The sequence below is a fragment of the Takifugu flavidus genome, chromosome 5, assembly GCF_003711565.1.
Source record: "Takifugu flavidus isolate HTHZ2018 chromosome 5, ASM371156v2, whole genome shotgun sequence".
Classification (NCBI taxonomy): domain Eukaryota; kingdom Metazoa; phylum Chordata; class Actinopteri; order Tetraodontiformes; family Tetraodontidae; genus Takifugu; species Takifugu flavidus.
This window is the reverse complement of record NC_079524.1, coordinates 1,316,988-1,338,304: the sequence shown is the minus strand read 5'-3', so window position 1 is coordinate 1,338,304 and position 21,317 is coordinate 1,316,988. Positions and strand designations below refer to the sequence as shown.

Here is a 21,317-nt window from a genome sequence, read left to right as displayed (position 1 = left end):
GGGGACGCCTCCTCGCGCCTGCGTGTGTGTGTGTAGTGTGTGCGTGTTTGTGCGCGCGCGCGCTGCTGTCAAATCATTGTGTGGCCAATGGTAGGATTTTCCTTTTCCATTCGCGTGTTTCGAGGGCTGCGGGCGCGTTCCCTGCGTGCCCGTGCGTAAAAACGCACTAACCATGTGAGTACGCGTGTGTGCGCGCGTTACTGGCCGAAAAAAGGAAAGAGAGAGAGAGAGAGAAAGGTGGCTGTGAGAAAGCCCGGATCGCTGTGTAAGCGGATCCCTTTGTGTTGATTTAGGAAGACGTTTGCTGTATATAACGTTCAAGGCTGATAATATCATTGCCTGGTCAGATAAATAAAGCACTGGCCGAACCATCGGGTCAGCTATCGATCCGCTTTTTTTCCTCCCACAGAAGGAGACCGAGGGAAAGAGGAGGGGGAGGAAGGTGGGGGTAGAGAAAGAGAGGGAGGAGGGAAAAAAGCCGAGAGAGACCTCACTCATTAGCATTCCACAGCCATGGACTAAACGCTGACAACTAACAGAGATATCCAGCTCTACACCACTGCATGCGCGCTCCCCCCTTTGTCTTCCTCCCCTGGCCTTTCATTTCCAGCGGACAGATCTCTCCTCGCAGCCACAGTGGTGTTTTGAGATATATATTTTTTTCCCCTTCTCTGCAATCTTTTTTTTTTTTTGCGCGCGCGCGCGAATGGACCATGTGCAGGGAGAAAAGCGACCAGTAAAGCGGAGGGAAAAGAAGGGGGAGTGATGTTGTAAAAGCTGTGCAGAAGTGACAGCGCTAAGCACACTGGCTTTACGTGCACACACACGATTGTTTGTGACTTGGCTATTTGGTCATGGCGGCCTGGTTAAATTGCAAGCTTCACCACCATCGCCCCGATATTTAAAACTCTGTATTTGATCACAAGCGCCAATAATCTGCTTCCTCTACATCAGTTCAATTCGCTGACACTTTCGCCATCACAAAATAAACGCAAATTTGCACAGAAAAAAAACGACATTTTATTTAAAGCGCCCCACAAAAAATGACCAGAACGTGTGTTTTATTTCATAGGAACATCTACGTGACGTCAGCGGCACGGCTTTATTTGGACAGGTTCTTGTTTCTGATGAGTGGGCTATATCTTAAAACGCTCCAGCCTGGCCCAACAATGACAGCTGTTCTTCTGATAGTAACTTCTTTCCAAGTTTTCTCCCCTCCCACCCCGGGGCCCCCCGGTCTCTGTCTTGCTTTGTTGTTTTAAAATATGCATGTCTCTCCGGAATGCCAGTCACGGGCCCAAACTTTGTGTGTCCCAACCTCCCACATGATGAAATGATCCTTTTAAAGCGGGTTCAATATGTCTCAATCTTCACTCCTCGTCCCACTCCAAAAGCCTCTGTGCTCCGGACACCGCCCAGAAATATATTAATTAAAGCGCACAGAGTCCTTTTTGTAACACTGGCTGGAAGAAGTCGCTGGAACAAGTCAAAGCTCTGACAACGATGGATGGATGAAGATTTGCGAGGAGACGAAAAGTAAGGCTCGTTTGTGTGTGTGTGTGTGTGTGTGTGTGTGTGTGTGTGTGTGTGTGTGTGTGTGTGTGTGTGTGTGTGTTCTCGCGTATTCCTCGTTTGAACGGAGGAGGGAAGGGAGTGAGAGGGAGAGAGAGAGAGAGTGGAGAGAGGATGACATATATGTGAAAAGTGAGAGGATGGACGTGTGTCTATGCGCGTGCGCGCTTGTCAGCAATAAGAAATTAATCAGCACATGTCATTAAACTCCACAGTGAAAGTGTTTACATGCTGAAAGTTTTTAATTGCATGTGTGTGTGAGAGATAGAGAGAGTATGTGTGCGTGCGTGCGCGTTCATGTATAAAACTCCTGCTTGATAAATCACACAACCAACCGGGAGGGGGGGGGGAGAGACCCGGATGGTCGGAAAGGAAATGCTTGGATTTAAAGGGGAAAGCGTGAGTCGGATGTAGCTGCAGCTCTGGTTCAGCCTGTCACCTCCGCGAGCACGCGCGTGTTTCTGCGATGCTGCTCGAAAAGAAACCTTAATTATTAATCCCGCCGCGCGCTTAATCATTAGCAGCTCAACAAGAGGAACTTTTGAGGGGAAACAGGTTAGAACCTGTTGCTCGTGGTCGAAACAGAAGAGTCTGTGATAACATCCCAGGAGTCTCGCGGCGTTTCATCCCATAATAATCCACCCTCTCCAAAAATGTAAACACGCCAGAATCACTGAGAGATCCTCGCGAGCAAACCCGCTTTAATTACTGTGTCCATTTATTAAACTCGCATAGGTTTTAATAGACGTCCCAACAGTGTGATTATGTCAACATATGGGAGGCCGCGCGGGCTTCCATACCTGATAGCGCGCGGGCTCTCAGCAATATTTACGGCTTCTCCTTCTAATACTCTCCAGATGGTGCGTGACTGTGCCACCGCACTTTTTACTCAGCAGCATTTTGTGGCAATTACCTCAATTCTGAGACAGAATTTATTGCTGACACATTTTGAAAAAAAAAAAAAGAAAGAAAAAGAAAAGAACAGAAAACGTATTAAATATGACGTAAATAAATAAAAGAGTAACATTTACAGAAAGCAAAAGTCGCCCATAAACGACTTTATTTTCACGCAATTAGTTTATCCTGTTAGTAAACTTAAAAAAAAAAACTAAAAAAAACAACATTGTTTAAAAATGAGCTCATAAAAGTTGAGAGCTGAGACCGTTTCATGGTTTGGTGGATTAATGTGTTCTGAAGACTAAACACACAGGCCGCATTCATGCCTGACCAATCTTTGTTGTAGCTGTTTTACTTTTTTTCCCTTTTTCAGGCAGTCGCTCAGGCAGAATAATGCGTGTAAAGATATAATCCACTGAGCGCAGAGCCTCTGTAGTCCGCTGCAATATTATCCTCTGACAATAGATTGGCAAGTTTTTCAGCAGGTATCCTGAACACACGCTAATGTCTTTATCCCGAGGATTCAGGCAGAACTCGCTATTCCCTGTGTTATTCCTTTATCAGTATCGGTGGCTCACTCTGTCTTTATTTATTCATTTCAATATTTATTTCTTCATTACTATATGGAAAAGCCATAATCAAATATGACTACTATCTATCTATCTATCTATCTATCTATCTATCTATCTATCTATCTATCTATCTATCTATCTATCTATCTATCTATCTATCTATCTATCTATCTATCTATCTATCTATCTATCTATCTATCTATCTATCTATCTATCTATCTGTCTATCATGTGTGCAGTCACTTGTCTTATTGGTGTGTTTCTTGTGATGGTGCGTTCAGGGGTATTTTTCATCAGCCTTCCTTCTCTGTCTCATCCACCTCACGGCATGAATACGCGTCTTTCCCCGCTTCTTGCTCAGCACCATCCATCACATTTGTAGATTTGTGTAATAGTGCTTGTGGGAGTTGCCAGCACAACGAGAAGTATGAAAAAGTCCGTGAAAACTTCGCAGGTCCTAACCAGGGGCCGCGTCGCCCCTCCGAATCCTAAATAATGCCTCGATCGCGTGAACGCGCTGTACAGTCTCGAGGCTTTGGCTATGTGGAGGTTTAGAAGTGGTCTTTTGCCGTGCACTGCGGGTTAATAACCTCTTCACGCACCATATCCAGCGTGTTTTGATCCCAGTAATATGTTGGATAGAGCGTTCCTCTGGCTTGCCCACGGCTTGGACCGCTCTACAGAGGACCCGTCGCCCTGCGGTTGCAAACTCTTTGTGGCCCCACATACCGCCGCTGTGATTATAGAAGTGCCTCCTCTCTCTTGTTAAAGAAGCAAAGCTCTAATCTAGCCTCCGTGTCGCCCCCAAAGACAGCGTGCTATAGTGAAAATGTGCGTGCGTGTGCGCGCGAAGGGGGAGGAGGGCGAGTGGGGGTCGGTCGGAGCAGGAGACGAAGGGAAGGGTGGGAGAGAACGGGAAAAGGAGGGGGGTATACAGCGGAGTGGCCCTTTCCTTCTTTTGAGTGACACGACCCCTCTTCTCTCTTCAAAGGCCAAGCAGACATAAACGCATCTCATTTGAATGGCGAGGGGTTTTTTCCTGGTATTTCTCAGCCAATATGTCTGGAATAGGAATGTGTAGTTTTTTCCCCCCCGTTGTATTGAATTCGGGGATGGTTCTGGTGGCGAGGTATTCAATATTCCCATCTCTGTCACGAGGCATTCTGCTGCCAGGGTGGTATTTTGTCCATGCCTACACCGCCGCTGCCCCTCCGTCCCCCGGGTTCATTTGCATCCGCTGATGATATCAGTAAAGAACCGCTGCAGCTCTATGAAGGCAGGAGGGGGGGTTCAATTTGGATAAATCTGGACCTCGGTGTGGCCCTAAAGGTCAGGCGCCCATTCATGTCAAGGTGGGAGAGTGCGTGCACGCGTGTGTGTGAAGAAGGGAGGAGGGATAGCATGGACTCACCAGAGAGGTTCATATGAAAGCAGCCGTGTGTCTGAGGCAGAGAAGCACGAAGCGCCTCATACTTCAAATACACCTTCATCACATCTGTATTCACACGGCCTGTGGGCGAGCTGGACACTGACCTGCAGCACCTGCAGCACCTGCAGAGCCTGCGGAGCCTGCGGCGCCTGCGGCAGAAATTAGCAAATTATTACTGAAAGGACAAAAGAGGAATTGCAAAAAGGACTCGAGATGCTATTTGATTTCTGGAAATACATCTCGGATCCGTTCAAATGCAGAGGTCAGTGTCACTGACAGAACGATCTATTATTGAGAACATTTCATGAAACGATGCAAAGTTCGGATGACAATAACGAGGGTGGGGGTGGGGGGGCATTGGAAAGCTTCCTTAAATGGTCTGTGTATCAGAGAGTAAATCCAGGTTCTACCTATTTGTGATGAAAGAGAAAAATGGCAAAAACATACAAAAAGAGGAAGAAAGTGTGAAGAATCAATTATAATATCAAATACTGAGCATTGTTAACTGGTAAAAATTATTTAAAAAAATTGCAGGGGAATAAAACAAATCGACGTTTTTACTGTAGATCATATCTTTCTGCTGATTTTTTTTTTTTGGAAAAATGGAATAAGAGTAACATTTTCACCACAGTTGTTTCCTGCAGCAGAACGCAAATTTAGTTCTACATGAATTAATTAATAAATCAATGAATGTACTCTCCTGCAGTGCGCGCGCACACACACACACACACACACACACACGCACGCACACACACACATACACACTTCATCATCATGTATATATAATAAAATTAGGTGGGGTGCAAATGAGTCACAATTCCATTATAATTATTTCTAAAACTATATTAGTGGCCTAGTTATAAGCGGGCTAATGTGCAAAAACTTTATTTCCTGGGTAAACGCTGGGGGGTGGGGTGGGGGGGGGATTACTGGACGTCTTAACTGCGCGAAAATTCACACAATTTGGCGGTTGTCGAGGGGCAAAAGAGGAAATAACAAAGAGAGATTTTTCCCACTTGTCACCACCTTTCATGCGTCAACCAGCCGATCATTCCCACGTTGTCTTTCGGATTATTGGACTGAGTAAAGTTCTGTTCAGAACGTGTAACTGCGGACTGTACACCATGAAAAATAGGCCATATGGATCCGGCGATTTGATCTGGTTGGGATACTAACTGGATTACAGAGAATTAAAAAGCTTTGCAGTTTGCTGTGTCCATTTTTTTGTTGTTGTGGAAATAAAAGACCAGTTTTTGTCCGGTGAATGAAAGAGGAAAAAGATTCGGTTCTTGGTTCTTCGGTTCTTTCTGCGGCTCTATTAATTATGTATTGATTCCGCACTGAAAGTACTTGAGTTTCTGTTGCGATCCTCCTTTTAGCACCACTCTCACTATTACTCATCAATATCCCCAGTGCTACCGTGTGTGGCTGGAGCTGCCACTGCTGTTATTGCACCGTCATTACTGGTAATGCTGTTACGGGCAAAGCGGCTTCGATTTGTGCAGGCAAAATGAAATAATGGCCACGTTGAGGACAGGGGAGGAGAGATTGCTGCGAGTGAGTGAGGATGAGTGTGTTTCAGGCGTATTACTGACCATTTTGCACACGTGATTCTATTCCATTCTTGTATTCTGCTCCATATTCGCCTGTTAACCACTTTCAACAGCTTTACAGCGTCCGGGTTGTGTAAATTTGGATGGAATGAGAGCAGTCAGCTATACACCCCAGAGAAGATACAGTGTTTGTTTGCGGTGCACCTTAGAGGTGATGGGATCGATTTTTTATTTTTTTTATTTTTTTTGTCAAGTGGTGGGAGTCACCTGCCGCCCACCCATCCTCCTGCCATTTTCAAGCCGGGCGCCGATCAACCGCATCGAGCTCTCTCACGCTCATTAAATGTTAAAATAAAACACCTAATGTATGTGTTTGAAGGCGATCTGTGACTTGATTAATATTGCTCTGCAGACAGCGGGGCGCCTCTGGGACACAAACTTCGGAGTGTCAGGGTGGTGTTTCGGGGGTTATTTTGGGTTCTAGCTTTGTTTGCTAGATGGCGCTCTGTGTTGTGGGACCCTCTGACAGAAGAACCGCCTCACGGCTCCCCCAGCACCCCCCCACACCCCCTGCTCCGCTCCCTCCAGTCCACGGCGCAGCACAGAGCAGCTTTTCTGCAGTTTGAAGCACGAATCTCAGCAGCTGCAAATCATTCGAACGCAGCTCCGCCACACTCTCCGAGCTGCGGGGGGAGTTCCATAATTACATTATCCTGTCTCGAATGACATTTTTTGTTTGTTTCTGCAAAACTGTGGAATCACATCAATTGAAAAATGGTGAAAAATGCTTCTTTTTTTTAATGTAAACTGATCGTAACCAAGACTACCGCGCACACTTTGAGCTTCAGGTAATTAACTGTTTAAGCAGTATGACTGTAGAGATTATATACAATATTCTAATTTTAAACCACGCTGGGGAGAATAAATGGGCTGTAATTATTAATTTGCAAATAAACAACGTGTCGTTCATATAAACCCAACACATTTGCTAATGAGAATTACGTTCCAGAAATACTCCAGTGCACGAACATTAGGTGATATATGCGTGTGTGAATCCCAGCGAGAGATTAAAAGCAAGACTTTAGCTTTTAAACAATCAGACCTCAGTCTTTTGGAGTTTCTCGTCTAAATTTGTTCTATATTTGTGAAATAAAATAAACAACAACGTGAGGAGGGTCATCTGCGTGTTTGCTGCTTGGCCCACGCTCTTAAACTGTCACTAAATAGCGGCTCGTCGCTCGCTGACGTTGATGAATGTGTTGGAGCCTCGGAGCGCATTTTACTGCTGTCTTAAAAGCGCCCTTCAGCCACAACAAGATCAGGTGCAAGGGCCTTCGCACGGCAGACACTGACGAACACAAACACGCTCTTTACGCGCACTTTAAAAGCCAAATGTGTAATAAAACATAAGCAATCGGTTGATTTTTCAAGTTTAGCCGTTGGAGGTTTTTATTCTATCTATGATTTATTGTGCTTATTAAAATAGAACAATAACTAGCAACCCTGGATTTTGACAATATTGGCATTTAATTAGTCAATAAAACCTTAAATGTTATTTTATGTGGTTGGATATAAACATCAAGTGCAAGTGCAGCCCATTAGGAAGGTGGATGTTGGTTTTGGCTGTAATTTTCCCCTCACTGTGGCTTCGTGCTGGTGAGACAACAAAATAAACCTCCAGTAAGTGAATAAAAACAGTCCAACAAAAACGGAATTTAACAGCATTTCATCTTGTTTGGACGAACGTGTGAATCGTCTGTAGCACCATAAAATGAGAGTTATTTTATATTTCAGCTGAACACTGGAAGCTGGTGCGGCGAGGCGCAGATTTTACGCAGACGTTGTCGACCGCACACACACGCACGCACACCCACACACACACACACACACACACACACACACAATGGCACAGCAGGCACACGGTCTCCTCCACCTGCAGACCCCCGAGTCAGGCTTCACCCTCATCTTATCTGGCTGCTATTTACATGGGCTGGCCTTCACTTGGCTAACACGTTATTAGTAGGAGAGAGACAGAGTAGACAGAGAGAGAGAGAAGGAGAGAGGGAGAGAGAGAGAAGACATTTCAATTATTTTCTGAACAATGGGCATGGGCCCGTCATACATTTTGAGTGTTTGAGTAAGGCTCTCTTGGTATTTGTTTTCCTCGACTTAACAAGCCATCATCTCGCGCATGCATATAGAATTGGAATTGCGCGGAGATTTCGCCTGCAAAGGGCGAAATGCGGGTTCAATTAAGGTGGAATAATGCATGGGGACAAAGCGCGTGATGACCTCGAATGAAACTGATCAGAAAACGCACTCACAAAAGGCGGAGAAAGGAAAAAACACAGTCGCCTTTGTCTTAACGGCGCTTCTTTGTGTCCAGGCGGAGGCCTCTCCTCGGTGGGATCCACGCCACTTTGATTTCAGACCTAATTCCACTGTCTGAATATAAAGCTAAGAATTTAATACCAGCCAACCTATGTCTAGACTAATTCACTCATTTCCCTGACATTTCTTTCTTTCCTCCCTTAATCGAATTTGCCACATTTAAGCTGATGTGAAGCATAAGCAGCCATTTGGGCTCCAATCCTACCAAGGTTTGTCATAATTTCTTAAGCAGAAAACAAGATATTTCAGCACCACAGTGGGATTTTAACGAATTAAAATATCTGACTGCCTTCCTGTGATAAAACGGTGAGGGATTGAGGCGCTCGCTTGTTAAGTAACTTGCTGTCAGTGTAGTTAGCAGTGCTCTGATATGGACGGTGGCTGCAGAGCCTCATCTCTTGGGGTTTTAATTAACAAGCTGTCTCAAAGCTGTAAAGCTCCATCAAACAGGCTCTCTCTCCCGCTCTTTCTCCGCCGCTAAATCCTCCCCCCGTCACTGCCTTTGGGCTCTCTCTCAAACTTTAGACGTCCTGCTTTCCAAATCAACTAGTTCCCGCGGACAGGCGCACCGGCTGATGGAGGCGATGCAAACCTAGAGGTTTCTCTGGCTTCGCTGACACGCGCGCACGGTCAGCTGATGTCCACCTACGGCCCGAGGTCTGTCACTGTTGCTGACGTCCAGCCTGCAGAACGTTTGTCTTCCTTCTGGGATGGAGAGATGACGGACCAAGTCCTCCAATCTGCTCAAAAATGCTTCATTCTCTCCCCACGTAACCTGTGAAACATGTTCGGACTGACGCTCGAACGCTCCTCGCGAGCAGTGGAGCGGATTAAACCTGCATTCAAAGCACCTTGATATTTAATACATTTATCAAGTCTAATCCAACGCACCAGAAACAGCCGCCGATGTCTCAGAAACGAGCCCAGCCGCGGGGACTCATCTCTGGATCATTACTCATTATGCTACAAAAGATGACTCCTGCACGTCACATTTTCAGAGGACTATTTCAGATTAAAGAAGAAGTAAATCGGAGTAATCCTTGGACTAGTAGATAATGTCTGCTTTAAGACAGGTGACCATCAGACTAAACAGACACATTATAATTGAGCTAAAGGGGGTTTTAATCTAAACCACGGCAGGATTTTCCTTTTAAAAAAGTCAACAGCCAGTGTAAACCTGGTGCTGTAGAGCGAGCCCGGCTCTCTCGACCCCCCCTCCTCTCAGAGTAAACTTGGTGCCGGGCTCCCCCACCATCATGGCCCAGACGGGGGTAATTTGATAGCAAGGCAAGGTCAAGACAGTGCGCTGTCCATGGTGCTGTGGCGGGGCAGGCTGGATGTTATCATCAAATTAGACAGGACAAGTTTCAAATCGATGCCACCCCGGATGTCTGGAGACCGCCAGCAGTCGGAGTTAAAGTCCTAACAAGTCCCCTCTGACAGGTCAACACCTCGGCACAAACACGCGGCTCTGATGCAGCAGCCTGCAGGTCAGCAGCGCTGTGCTGCTGAGATAAGCTCCGGTGAGGGGGCTGGGGGGCTGGGGGGCTGGGGGGGCTGCGGCTCAGGCCGGGGCTGCTCCTGCACCCTGGCCCAGGCTGCGATCTGGGATGGATCCGTTTTTATCATCGCGATGCTTCATGTGACAATCTGAGTAGGACACGAAGTTTGAGGGTTCGACGTTATTATTCTATTAAACAGTTGGGGGGGGACGGAGACAAAAACAGGGTGCTTTTTAACCTGGGAGAAACAAAATGGAGCCTGATTGATGGATCATTTTTGATGCGCAAAAATTTAAACAATAAATGAAGCTGTCACGAATGACGTCAGAGGAATCTCAAAGTTTTATTTGTCATTTTTCGTCATGGAGTGACAAGCAGGCACAGGCGTTTTCAGTGAATTTCACTTTATTTATTTGGGTTCAAAGCCAATTATGTTTCTATTCTAATTCTAAATCTAATTTTAGTTCAATTAAAAGCAGTTTAAAATGGATGTGAATATAATCCAGCGCCTTCATGTTTGTGCTATTTTATCTACGATACGCATATAAGAGTCCGGACGTTGTTTTAAAATATGAAAAAAGTTGCACTTTATCCGTATGCACGTGAAAACTGTCATCCAAAGAAGAAAAAGAGGAACAATCCATTTGTGGAAGATGAGGAGTGAACGAATTTGAGGAGGAGAAGAGGAGAGGATGATGATTAGAGATGCTGCCAGTCTGTCAGCGCCTGACAGCTTTTGCTTCAGGGATAAACAGCAATAAAGAAGAGAATAGAGAGCGCGCGTGGACGCGCACGCACGCACACACAGTTACATAGACACAGGTAAATTCAGTCAACTCTTCTCTCCCCCCCACCCCCCCCAGCATGTGACAGCACCCCTTTCCTTTCCCTCTCTTCCTGCCGTCCTTCCCCTCCGTCAAACTCGTTTCATCCTCCCTGCTGACTCAGGTAACTAACACAATGAGGACCTCAACCACAAGAAAGGAGGCTTTTTAGTCGGATGGGAAGATTGTGGACGGGCGGGAGAGAGAGAGAGAGAGAGAGAGAGAGAAGAGAGAGAGAGAGAGAGAGAGAGAGAGAGAGAGGAGAGAGAGAGAGACATTACATTTGAAAGGCCGATGAAGAAGTGAAACAGAGGGGAACAAAGTCTAATCCGTTGGGATAGGAATGGAGTGTGTGTTTGTGTGTGTGTGTGTGTGTGTGTGTGTTTTGGAGGTGCAATCATACAACAGTCTGCAAGGTGACTGCAGGCTCTTTAATAACACGAGTATATTAACTCGCTTAACCACGGAGATTCCAAATGAAGCCAACTTGACTTAAGGGCCCCTCGCAAAGCATGAAATGCACATCAGAGCGCACACCTGCCAATCCCCCACCTAGACTCCTCCGAGCGCCTCCTGCCCTCACTTCTCCACCCCAGCTGTCTGTCATGGAGCGGCCGGGGCTAATTTGAGTTCATTGGATGGCAATAACTTCATTTAAGCCTTCATCTCTGTTTGGGCTGATGTAATGACGATGCGGGGGTGCTGCCTGTGCGGGGCTGCTCTCCCGCCATAATAACTCCAACACCGCCGCGTTTATCCTCCGAGGGCCGCGCTCGCATGATGAAACTCATCTATAATGTGTGCTTCAATATCGCCTTTCACGTTTCTTTGCTTTTTTTTGTCCTTTCTGCAAACCCGGATATTTTAAATCGAAGGGAGACGAAAGTTCAGGCGGTTTAATCCCAGATTTGACTTTTATGGTATTATCATTTAGCAGAAATCGGATAATTTTACTTAAAAGCGAATTTTCAATATTTGATTTTCTGTCAAAAAATATATTTTTTTAAAAATCGCGGTTTTGAAATCAGCGAACATAAACTTTTTATTGTTTCAGTTGTAATTAGGTCACGTTTAAAAGTAGGTAACGCGATTGTTTTTTAAAGGTATATGAATATCCTCTTATTTACTCGTCAAGAAATCGATATCAACTCCACGGTGATATCGATTGAAGGAGGATAATATTCGGATTTCTGAAAATCTCTTCACTCCTTTGCTTTATTTATATATATATTCTTAGGATAATATTGAAATATATATTTTTGAAATACATATATTTTCTTTATAATTGCCATGGGTGCAAATAAAAATAATCGGACAGCATCATATCTTAAATCGGATGGGATGAAAAAAGAAAAAAGAAATCATCAAATGTGTTTGTATGTAGAATTAATCTTCTTTTCTGCCACAGTCTGAATGAGAAGAATTCTGCTTTTGACTGCAGTTCGTTGTAAAATTGGTGTATTTTTCAAACAAAATCAGCTTAACACAACAGAACAACTCCCCTATAAACATTATTTGTGATAACTAATAATGTGACTTCATCATTTTTGTTCTGCTTGTTTTACGTCTTTGCTTCCAGTCATATGATTTATTATTTTTTTTAGCTTGACTGAAAACAAATGTACTTTATCCACATTCTTTGATGGATATTTTAGCAGAAAACTACAGAAACTTAATATTTATTTGAGATAATTTAATGACAATGTGAATTCTGCTCATTTCAAATCAATAATCGGATTTTTGTGAACAGATTATTATGAGGGATCTTACAGGGAACTTCGACATTTTACGAAAATGCTGATTGTTATTATTTTTTTCTTTACAAAATTGCAAAATTAGAAGAGTCCAATTGTAAAGTCAAACACGTAGTTTTTCGAAAAAAAAAAAATCGACCAAATTCTATATTTCAGCGGATCACTCCTCAGACATTCGGACTGAGGCAGGCCTAGAGCACAGGCCTGAGGACCCTCCTGTTCTCCTGACCGCAGTCATCAACACCAAATGTCCAACTCTCCTCAGTCCGGCCTCGGTACCGGTTAACTGGACCAACAAGTTTACGTCATTCTACCTCCTCCCCCATCGCTGAAATCAGATTATAGCCCCGAATCTTAAAAGTCAGTATCCATTCTTCAAATGGATTGTATTTCAGTGCCTGCACCCCCCCCCCTTTTTTTTATTTTTTTTTACAGCGGGAGTCTTTAGGCCAGCAGAGTATCAGAGGAGGTGTAATTGAGGGGGCGGCGAGGGGATAGAGTAGCGGTCCGCCTGAAAGCTGCTATTAAAGCCAAATGGACTGAACACCATAAAACGGCTCTGCCAACAGCTGTCCCACAACCGGACTGAACCGTGCCAGGACACACACGCACACACGCGCGCGCGCGCGCAAAGCTGGGAAAAGTAAATACGAAAGAAATTCTGCTAATGTGAGTATTGTATTCCTGCAAGGATTTCAGTGCCCAGCCGTGTTGGTCTTGGTTTCTAAAGAGATTTCCACTCCTCTATAAAAACAGCCGCTTACAAAAACCTGGAGGACTGAAATTCGAGGGTTTTTTTACATAAGAGAGTCGATGTAACATCACCAGCCAGTAAGGTGTAGAGGTTAAAATCAAGTTTTAATGGTGCTATAAAGGACTTTCTGCATATAACCTCGTCTCCCTTATTGAGAGAAGGGGGGAATTCTGAGGCTCTGGAGGATCCCGGTGGCACCTGTGCTCGCCTTACCTTCCTCCCTCCTCAACGCGCACTGCATCTCCTTTTTATAAAAAGAGAAAGCAAAGAGGGAGAGGCTGAAGAGGACTTGATTCCACTGGATTAAATGGTTTCCCTGCAAGTCAATGAATATGTAATGACCTCTAACGAAATCGGCCAGTGAGTTTCCGCGCTCTGGCTTGCAAGGCCTTAAATTAAAGAGCTCTTCTGCTGAGGAAAAAACACAGTATAGAGGCCGGCAGAGAAAAGAAAAACAGAATAGGGGAAGGAAAGAAGGGATACAATCCTGAATGCAGCGCCGGGCTTAAGCCACGCATTCTCCTCTGTGTCAATAGATGAAAAAGTATTTGCTCACGTACTAAGAGACGCGCACAGAAAGAGAGAGAGAGGGGAGGGGGGCAAAGGAGGATGGGGGATGAATTTAGATTTTCGAAACTTCCGTGGAAATAATATTTTCTGATAAGCAGTCATGCCAATAAAGTTAAAGAAGTGAACGGGCAGAGACGGGGCCAGAGGAAGAGAAAATAATTCCTGCAGCGTGATCGTTAAAGACATTTTTTCTTCTTAGCATACACGATAAAACATTGATTGTTGCAGTTTGATGACCCGTAAAATTTAGGGGTTAGTTTTCTCTTCTGAGCTGAGCATATAATTATGCAAATAGTGATCTGACAGTGATCCGCCGGAGGAGTGCTGAAGATGTGGGTGCGTGCGTGTGTGTGTGTGTGTGTGTGTGTGTGTGTGAGAGAGAGAGAGAGCGGGAGAAAGGGGGAGTGAGGAGGGGGCTATCACAGGGGTGACATTCCAACTTTGCTTAATGCCCGGTTCCTTTGGAGAGAGTTCATCTTCTGCGCGGATGGCGCGCACACCAGAGTGGGCCGGAGCAAGCAAGCGTGACCACAACTCTCTTGAAGCAAAAATTGAAATATCTCTGTGTCAAGGACCCCACCCAAATCACCCAGCAGACCGCCCTCCCTCCCCGAGCGTTACAGCACGGACCCCCCATGTCAGGAATCTGCAGGATTTCGACCTAAAGCGCCACAGCAGATGTTATTTTCCGTGGAAGATATGGCTCGTTGTCAGGCTGTCTGTAACCACAATGGAGCAAGAGTGGCTGCTCTAATCAAATTATTCATACACATCATCATTTTGCGCCGCATTCAAGCAAGTCAAACTAAACTACTTGGAATTGGGGACTTCTGCGCGGTGGGTCCCAGGGGGACCTTTGGGAGATGGGCTCCCAGCGTGATCATGGCTGTTTATGGGGACACATGTGACAAACGGCGCATTGTTCATTTCTAAGCCATCAAACACGGGGCTCTATCAACCCTGAGCAAACACACGCACAACAGAAATAGCTAAAGAAATGTGGCTTCAACGGCGCCTCGTCGGTGCGTCAGACACAAACGGGACTTAAAAATTCAAACTGTAAAATAACACGTCTCATTTTTTTGGGGGGGGGGGGGGGGGGGGGGGAGAGGAAAAGTAAGTCGATTTATCTGCTCCGCGTCCTTCTCTAATTAGCGGCCCGACACGGTGCGAGAGGCTCTCGCCTGGTTCCACTTGTTGTTCGGGGGTTAATGGAAAAGATTTCTAAAGATTTATTGAGGGGGCGTTTAATGACCTGATCGGTTTCACCGTGTGAAAACAAATGATGTTGTAAAACCTTGCTGAGTTTGGGGGGAGACGTTGCCAAAATAAATGACCAAAAAGAGAAGAGAATTACTGTTTATGGTTTGTTTTCTTGGTGGCACACTTCTTAACCACCATTTAATCCCATTTGAAAGAATCTGCTGGCGTTCACGTGTTGCCCTAACGTCCTAATTGTTTTTATATTTTCTTATTGAAGGTCTAATCCCTTAACTCAAAAGACATCTAAAACTATTCCTCTTGTTTATGAGCCGTACTCTTTTTCCTTCTCCAGCATCACTTTGGGGTCACTTCCTGCTTCATTCTCTTATGGAATCAAGCAAATGGCAATTAGCAAATAAATAGCAACATAAATATGTGTAACGTAAGTTACAAAACATACTTTTATTTGCGTCCGATTGCTAAAGCAGTAACAGTAAAGGGGAAGACCAAAAGGGCTCAGAGGAAGAAAATAAAAGAACAAATTTAACGTGGCAGCGCACATTTTCTCTGAATGAACACTAAAGGTGTTAAACAACCACACTTACAATAATAAATGATAAAAACTCATCGGCAAAACAGAACACTGTCAAGGGCAACTGGCAAAAACACATCTCCTGTTCTGTTCTGTGGATCCCGACTGCTCTTAGCTTCAGCTCCTTTCAGAATATGACTGTGGAAATTAGCAAAAACTTATGAACAGAGCCTTGTTGATTCCTAAGGCAACAAAACACAAATTATAGAGTGAAAAATGAACTGATTGGAGCTGAAAAGCAGAAAGATGAGCAGTGGTATCTCAAAAACGAAACTCATCAAATAACATAATAAGCTAACTTCTTTGCCGAAACCTGGGGAGATGTGAATCAAATTAAAAGGAAATTAGGCCTGCAACCATCAGCCACAGTTGTCTCATTACAGCAGAGAGATAATCCACAAAAGCCTTAAACCACAGCACAGAAGGGGGAGAGACGGGCAGGTTCTTAAGTTAAACAATGGTAAATATCTCAAGTTTCAAAAAAACACACATGTGTTCATAAGATTGTCCATTCAGATCGAGTTAGAAATGGATTCCAATAAGCCCTGTTGAGTGATTTATAAAACAGCAGCTCTGTGGGAGAAATATCACATTTGTGTCACGTCGCAAGATTACGTGCAGCTGAGCAGTGAGCACATTTTGTCACTTTTAAGCACACAAGGAGAAAAAAAAATAGAAAAATAAAACTTTGGTGGAGGCAGAAGGAAGGAGGGGGGGGTAGATGTGTTACATTTCTCGAACATCTGAGGAAACATCATTCAAGCTTAGAATAATATTGAAATCTTGGATTTCCTGACATGTGTAAGGCGATATATTGAGGCTTTATGAGTGTTGTGAGCTGACTTCTGGCTCCTGTTAAAATGAGATATCCCTCAAAGCCGTTCTTAGGCTTGACTTTAAGTAATTTACAATATGCACAGTGGCCGGAATTTTCCATATTCAGCATAGGTTGTGCTTGTTTTATTTGTTTTATCACATTCGATCACCCCGAGGCATCAATATCAAGGATATCACACTGAAAAAGGAAAAAAAAGGAAAGAATGATAATAAACACAGAGATGGACTCTACAGTTTGTATTTGCAGATAATGCAAAGTAAACAAAGCACTGAGGAGTATTGGCTTAATATTAAAAATCAAACATTGTGAATGTGTGGAGGAGAAATTGCATTAAAAAGAAAGGAGTGTTTTTCACCCAGGTTAAGACAAAGCTGAATGAAGGACGTCAGGTTTAAAAGCTGACTAAATGTGTGAAAAGTCATAAAAACAACACCCTTTTTTATTGAAAAAAAATCTCATTTCTGTTCCCCGGTGATAAAAAAAAATAAAAAATCAACTGAATAAAGCCTTAAAAGAGAAAATCAGAGGGAGACAGATCAGGTTAAAATGATACGGAACCTTAGCAGATAGCAGAGCCGGAGCTGATTTTAGGTTAAGCAGCTCAGGCTTTAGGACCGCGGGAGGGACGGGCGGAGGGAGACGGAGCGCTGCAGACTGGAGGGCAGGCGGGGCATTAGCTCAGTTCAGGCTGATGTCAGGACAATTAGAGGTGCACCACAGTGCATTGTGCACAGCGCCTGTCAGCCTTAATCTCCACTGCCTGGCCCGTACCCGCAGCCAGGCCACAGCCCACGGGAAGCGCTAACACTGGGGCCCATATTGCTTTGACAGTTGCGCTCATCTAGAAGTAATGCAAAACGTTATTGTTATGTATACACGGCGACCCCGCGCTCATCCTTCTGTCACCAGCAACGATGTGTGTGTGTGTGTGTGTGGGCGAGACCAGGAAGGGCTGGAGGGGAGATATGACACCAGGGGAGAGCACCACAGAGAGAAGATGGAGGGAGGCTCAGGAGGAAGAAAGGACTACCCAGCCTCTTTTTCCAGCCCCTTCCCATTCCTCTTTCCTCCCATCTCCATATCATCATGGTTGTCTCCTATAAGTTCTGGTGGTTGGGTTTGAGGGAGCCGCTGCGCGTGGTGACGGCGCTGAAAGGCCCCTCCGCCTTGTCGTCCTCTTTTAACTCCAGGACCTCGTTGAAGAACCTGAAAATGGAGTTGAAACTCATCCAGGGGGTCAGCTCGTGTCTCTCTGTGCCTAAATGGAAAAGACAAAGACAGAGAGTTGGGTTGAAGACGTCCAAACTGCGAGGATGACGGCAGAAACAGGGTGCAACGTTCCAAAAGAAAATGAACAAAAGAACACGCTGAACGTATGTGGAGCAACACTTGCTAATGTTAACAAAACCACATTAGAAAGGAAACAAAGAAGTGATGATTTGTGAAATGGTGGGCTGTTTTATGAGCTGAACTATTATTCTGTAGATAAAGTCAAGCGTTTACCCCGTCTTTGTTCATGATTTAGTAAACTAGGTGGGTGAAATCAATGTTTCCCAGCAGCAGACCTGCAGGCAGACCGTGTAGAACATTTCCTACAAAACGCCACCATCATGTCGCCTGCCTGTTAACCCAAACCCCAAAGGAGGCTTCTGTTAGAACCGTTCCTCAGGAACATTAGACAGTCAGAACAAATGACCTATTTTGTAGAAATCTGTTGTATTAGTGACAGGGTACGTTAATTTCCACAGATTTCATCACAATCTGCTACAAAATTCAAGAAAACCAGTCGGTCAGGGTGGGGAGCCTGTCTTTTTCCCACAATGCAATGCACCAAATGGACTTGCGCGAGACATGCATGAGAGCCTTGACAACCTATGACCTATCAGTCCAACGGGATCTCTTTAATATGTCCTCCGAGCGGATACCTGAGCACACCACGGCATGTCCTGCTCTCCATCTCAGGCCCTCCAACAGAACCGGAGTCAGGCACAATGGGTCCACTAAGTGAAAGCAGTGGAGCGGCGGAGTCATTCATTCTAAAGGGCTGATTAAGGAGCGGCAGGACAGAAGCTGCCGAGGCTAGTGAGCGTATCAAGTGGTCTGCGGGTGGCGGAGGGGATGCAGCAGTGCTGGGTTTCCCTCTGACCTCTTCCAGGTGAGTCAGTTCCCAAGTTGGAGGTCACTCCGGAGCTTGAAATCTGGTACACGCGCTTCAGGTTCCTGCCCGCCTCGAGAGTCACGCTATCGCCGCTTAGCTTTTAAGCTTGGATACATTACAACGCGGCGGCGCGCTCCATACGTTTTGCCCGCCGCCCGACATCGGCCGCCTCCATCAGAGCGCTGGTGATGTGCACAGACGGGGGTCGCAGCTGTCGTCCAACTCATCGTTGCTGCTCGCTAACTGTTCAGCGAGGGTGCTGGCAGATAATGGCGGGCGTCTGCTGCCGCTGGGCCGCTGCTCAGCTGCTTAGCAACACAACTGTAACTGGATGTGAGGAGCCACATTGAGGTGCCCTCTTGCTTCCCAGGGGGAGAATAGTTCTGCTGTGAGATGACACGAAGAGTTTCGTCCCTTGACAGAGGAATTAAAAACAGAGAAAAAACCCCAAACACATTTACATGTGTTTACAGACGCGGGGATGAAGCCGTAAAATAATGACTTTTTCTTTCTGGAGCCTTATTTGCACACTTAAGGCTGCTTTTTTTTTATTGCTACTGGGACTTGCATTTGTTTTTACGATAAGGAAATTAAAATGACTGCCTCCGATTTTCTCTAGGGGATTAAAATAAAAGGATAAGCTTATTATCTGGAATCAGTCGGGGCAGCGTGAAAACAACAGGCCCCAGCAGAAATGAGCCTTGTGGATCCATGACCCTTGTGGATGAGTCAAATCAGGAAGACATTAAAAATTCCTCTGCTCCTTTACTTCAGCTTCCCCGGCTTCCTCTTACCTCTTCACTTGTCCGTGTATATGCAACAATCTCCATGGAAAAATAAGAAGCTGGAGCAAAAGGCTTCAGGGTAACAATTAGGAAGCACCTTAACGGCTCTCCCACCATAGACAGGCCCCTGATGACCACTGCACTGACCCCCAGTTTATTAGATTGACCCCTGCCTGTGTGAGCGTTAATAGAGACGTGTGTGTATGAATCTCAGACCTGAAGTATGTGTGGGGTCTTTGGGTGGGTGTGGATTTGGGAGCCGGTGGTGTGTTTGGCCTGTGTGTGTGTATCCGAGGAGGATCTCGATCACCCCGAGATAACTCACTGACCCGTATGCTATAAAGCAAGCAGACCACATTGGGCGCCTTGGGTCAAATTTACTGGCCTTGCAATCATGGGAGTCAATAAGGCAGCACCGTCAGTGACTGTTACCTGTGTCCAGCTCCCCATAACATCCACCCCTGGAAAACAAAGACACAGGCCTCCCACACCTCTAATCTATCATTTATATCCAATTTGAAGCATCGTGATCTTCTTTCCTCCTCCTCCATTTTTCTCCGTCTCATCGCTCTCTCTCTCTCTCTCACACAAGTGGTTTTACTCCTGTTTTGTCCTTTTTTTTATCTCCTCCAGAAGCGATCAATGCTGCAGCGCTCTCTCATTCACCCTGAACTGGCGGTGAACTTCTCCGGAGCGCCGCCAGCCTCTCCACCCTATCCCATCGCAGTTTGGGGTCACCAGGGGGGCGTCTCTGTGCCAATATGCAAATGAGCCTGTGCCCCTCCAATGACTCTGTTGGGAGGCTCCGCCCGCTCTATATGGTGGAGCCCCCCCCCAACAACACACAGACATAAACCTGCTCCCACACTGGCTTCAATAGGCCTTTAACAGCGTATGTCCACTCTTGCTTTAATAGCCAAAGTGTGTCGGACCTAATGGATGTTGTCAAAGCGGACGTACGGCGGCTGATTTAGAGGAGGAACCCCGATGACCAGCCACTAAAGTCTGGGAGGGCAGGAGAGAGAGAATTACCCCGACTATCCCACAAATCAAAGTAATATCTTTAAAAGATGTAAGGATCGATGCGGTGTCATCTGGCAGGATCCCGGATGTAAAGTGATCCCATAAACAGCTGCCAATGAGCAGCACTTTGTCCTCAATTTCTGTCTCTTAATGAAAAAGTTTTTCAGCTGACTTTTTTATTTCATGACCGATTGATTTCATGTATTGTTCAAACAGGCTGAAACAGACAGCGAACGCTGCCGTTTTCGTTTTAGTTGATTATGACTGGCTTAATTGATCGGACTTTGGAAATAAAGCCTGTGTTTTAACGCGAGCACTTTCTTGGATTAACTGTGAATCAATTAAGCCGCATGTGCTAATTCTAACAAGATCATTATGATTGCATTAATCTAATAAAGTTTATGGTAAATGCAATAATGTCCTCATTCATTGTAAACACAATCATGGTGTTACTGGGAGCTCTATAACTATTGTTGTGGTAAATACTGACAAAAATGTCACAATGTTTAGAATTAACACGAGACAATGGCGAGTTTAACAGCGATGGTTTCTGCCAGTGGGACGATGGCGGCTACAACCTCGAGGTGAGGAAGCAGACACGCATACAGACGCCCAACTTCATTACGACAAAGTGCAGGTGTAGCAACGAAGTCAAGGGTGGAAGCTCCGCTTGCGCGCTCCCGGGTGCAGGTCGTGGCGAACCTCCAGCCTTGGCGCCTCGCGCCTGCCTTGGGTCTCAGAAATCCCGTGTGTGCAGGCGAAGCCTGGTGAGGCTGCCTCATTATGTGACAGGCAGAGGAGAGTATTTGATCCTGGATATTTAGCCTCCTCCACTCTGTCACAGCCACTGGAGCCCTCTCAAGGTAATTGACTGACTGTTTGATCTGACTCTGCGCTGGTA

At 45.4% G+C, this 21,317-nt stretch overlaps 1 protein-coding gene and 1 long non-coding RNA gene across 6 annotated transcripts in view; one reads left to right on the top strand and one right to left on the bottom strand.

Moving 5' to 3' along the window:
* Positions 1 to 15,463: 15,463 nt before the first annotated feature.
* The window catches only part of fam172a (family with sequence similarity 172 member A), a 112,071-nt gene continuing 106,217 nt past the window's right edge, over positions 15,464 to 21,317 (bottom strand). For all 5 annotated transcript variants that reach the window (XM_057032041.1, XM_057032043.1, XM_057032045.1 and 2 more), the window contains one exon: positions 15,464 to 17,708. In XM_057032041.1, the coding sequence (XP_056888021.1) occupies positions 17,548 to 17,708 (161 nt within the window). In that variant the 3' untranslated portion in view covers positions 15,464 to 17,547. The remainder of the gene's footprint in view (positions 17,709 to 21,317) is intronic.
* LOC130525353 (uncharacterized) lies at positions 17,683 to 20,833 on the top strand. The gene is made up of 2 exons (XR_008950467.1): positions 17,683 to 17,823; positions 20,027 to 20,833. It is a non-coding gene; the product is annotated as an uncharacterized LOC130525353 (long non-coding RNA).